The sequence below is a fragment of the Guillardia theta genome (assembly GCF_000315625.1).
Source record: "Guillardia theta CCMP2712 unplaced genomic scaffold GUITHscaffold_36, whole genome shotgun sequence".
Classification (NCBI taxonomy): Eukaryota; class Cryptophyceae; order Pyrenomonadales; family Geminigeraceae; genus Guillardia; species Guillardia theta.
The window spans coordinates 601,272-602,811 of NW_005434638.1; the positions used below are offsets into that span (position 1 = coordinate 601,272).

A 1,540-nucleotide genomic window follows, 5' to 3' on the forward strand; every position below is an offset into this window, starting at 1 on the left:
TGTTCATGAACCCCGGGGGGGGGGAGTAGGAGCAGGAAGAGGAAGAGGAAGAGATAGACTTGAATAGGAGGTGTTGATCATGAAGACCGTAGGCTTGTCAGTGGTGATCATGCAATATGTTTCACTGCATTCCAGTCAACATGTTCTTGATGCAATTGTGCAGTTTGGATGTGCAGCAGCGAATTGGGCATTCAGGGTGTCAGACTTTGCACTCATCATATCGAAACGGTGAGTTGGAGGAGCAAAAGAAGTGAAGAAAGAAGTAGAAAGATGAAGAATGAAGTAGAAAAGATGCAGAGAATCTGATAGGACAAGGAGGGTGAAAGTAGATGCACAGGATTTAGAGGAAGACGATGAAAACTCAAGAAAGAGACTCATTGCAACAACGAGAATGAAGCGCAGAATAAGTGGCAAGGCCTGTCAAACTCATGTTTTCCACAGTCTGGGAATGAACGCCGGATCTCTTCGAAAGGCTCTCTGGCCGGAGGACGGGTATGACCTTTTGAGTTTCCAGCAGAATCTCACGATATCTCAGCAACGATTTCTATTTCAACCCCAAGACTAAGGTGTTATCATCAGATGTCATGTCAGGTCAAGATGTCACTCAATTCCAGTCTGTCTCCCGCAAAGATGAAGGAGGAAAGCTCAAACCCATGTTTGTGCAGTTCGTGCTGGAGCAGATTTGGGCGGTATGTTCATTGAACTGACCATGATGATCGTGATAATGGCGATGAAGATAGTGCGAGAGTGATGGCGATAAGGAGCAGCAGTGGGGGAGGGGGAGGAGCAGGAGCAGGAAGAAACGAGGAAGAGGAGCATGAGGAGGATCAGAGGGTTCCAATGGAAAAAGATTAGAGCAAAAATGAGGAGGAGGTTGAATGAAGGAAAGCTCAGAAGAAACTGAGGCTTCAAGGAGCGAACTGACACTTGAGGAAGGTATATCATGCATTCGTCTCTAGTCCTGACGAGGAGAAAGCTCGGAAGATCGTGACTGCGCTGTCGCTGAAGGTGCTCCCAGTCTCTCTGGTGGACATGGCTGAGACAGAGGCATGCAAGATGACGGAGAGGGAGATTGCGAACAAGAACAGGGAGGAAGCGCTGAGAAGTGTTATGTCGAGATGGCTGCCCTGGCCAAGTGTATCCTGTCGATGATTCTTGAAGAGGTAATGAGGACACGGTGCGATCAGGGGGGGCGGGAGGAGAGGGAAGCGAAGTAAGAGGTGGAGTCAGGTAGTGAAGGGCATGCATAGAACAGGAGATTTTATGAGGAGGGTTTGAGATTATCGGAGGGCAGGGAGGCTGGAGGATGGTCAGGAAGAAATGTCAGGAGGAAAAGATGTTTCATCCTCTTTTACTTGATCTTCTCACCCTCCTCCCTCCCTCTCCCTCCCCCTCACTCCTCACTCCTCACTCCTCACTCCTCCCTCCTCCCTCCTCCCTCCTCCCTCCTCCCTCCTCCCTCCTCCCTCCTCCCTCCTCCCTCCTCCCTCCCTCCTTCCTGCTCCTCACTTCCACATTACAGATGCCTAGTCCCTGCAAG

The 1,540-nt window shown here is 50.1% G+C and overlaps 1 protein-coding gene across 1 annotated transcript in view; it reads left to right on the forward strand.

Annotated features, from left to right (window-relative positions):
- GUITHDRAFT_163371 (hypothetical protein) overlaps positions 1 to 1,540 on the forward strand; it is a gene marked incomplete at its 5' end in the record, with an annotated part of 10,229 nt that overhangs the window by 1,495 nt on the left and 7,194 nt on the right. The window contains 5 exons of the mRNA XM_005832246.1: positions 164 to 228; positions 442 to 492; positions 536 to 689; positions 937 to 1,008; positions 1,089 to 1,163. Coding sequence (XP_005832303.1) covers positions 164 to 228; positions 442 to 492; positions 536 to 689; positions 937 to 1,008; positions 1,089 to 1,163 — 417 coding nt within the window. The remainder of the gene's footprint in view (positions 1 to 163; positions 229 to 441; positions 493 to 535; positions 690 to 936; positions 1,009 to 1,088; positions 1,164 to 1,540) is intronic.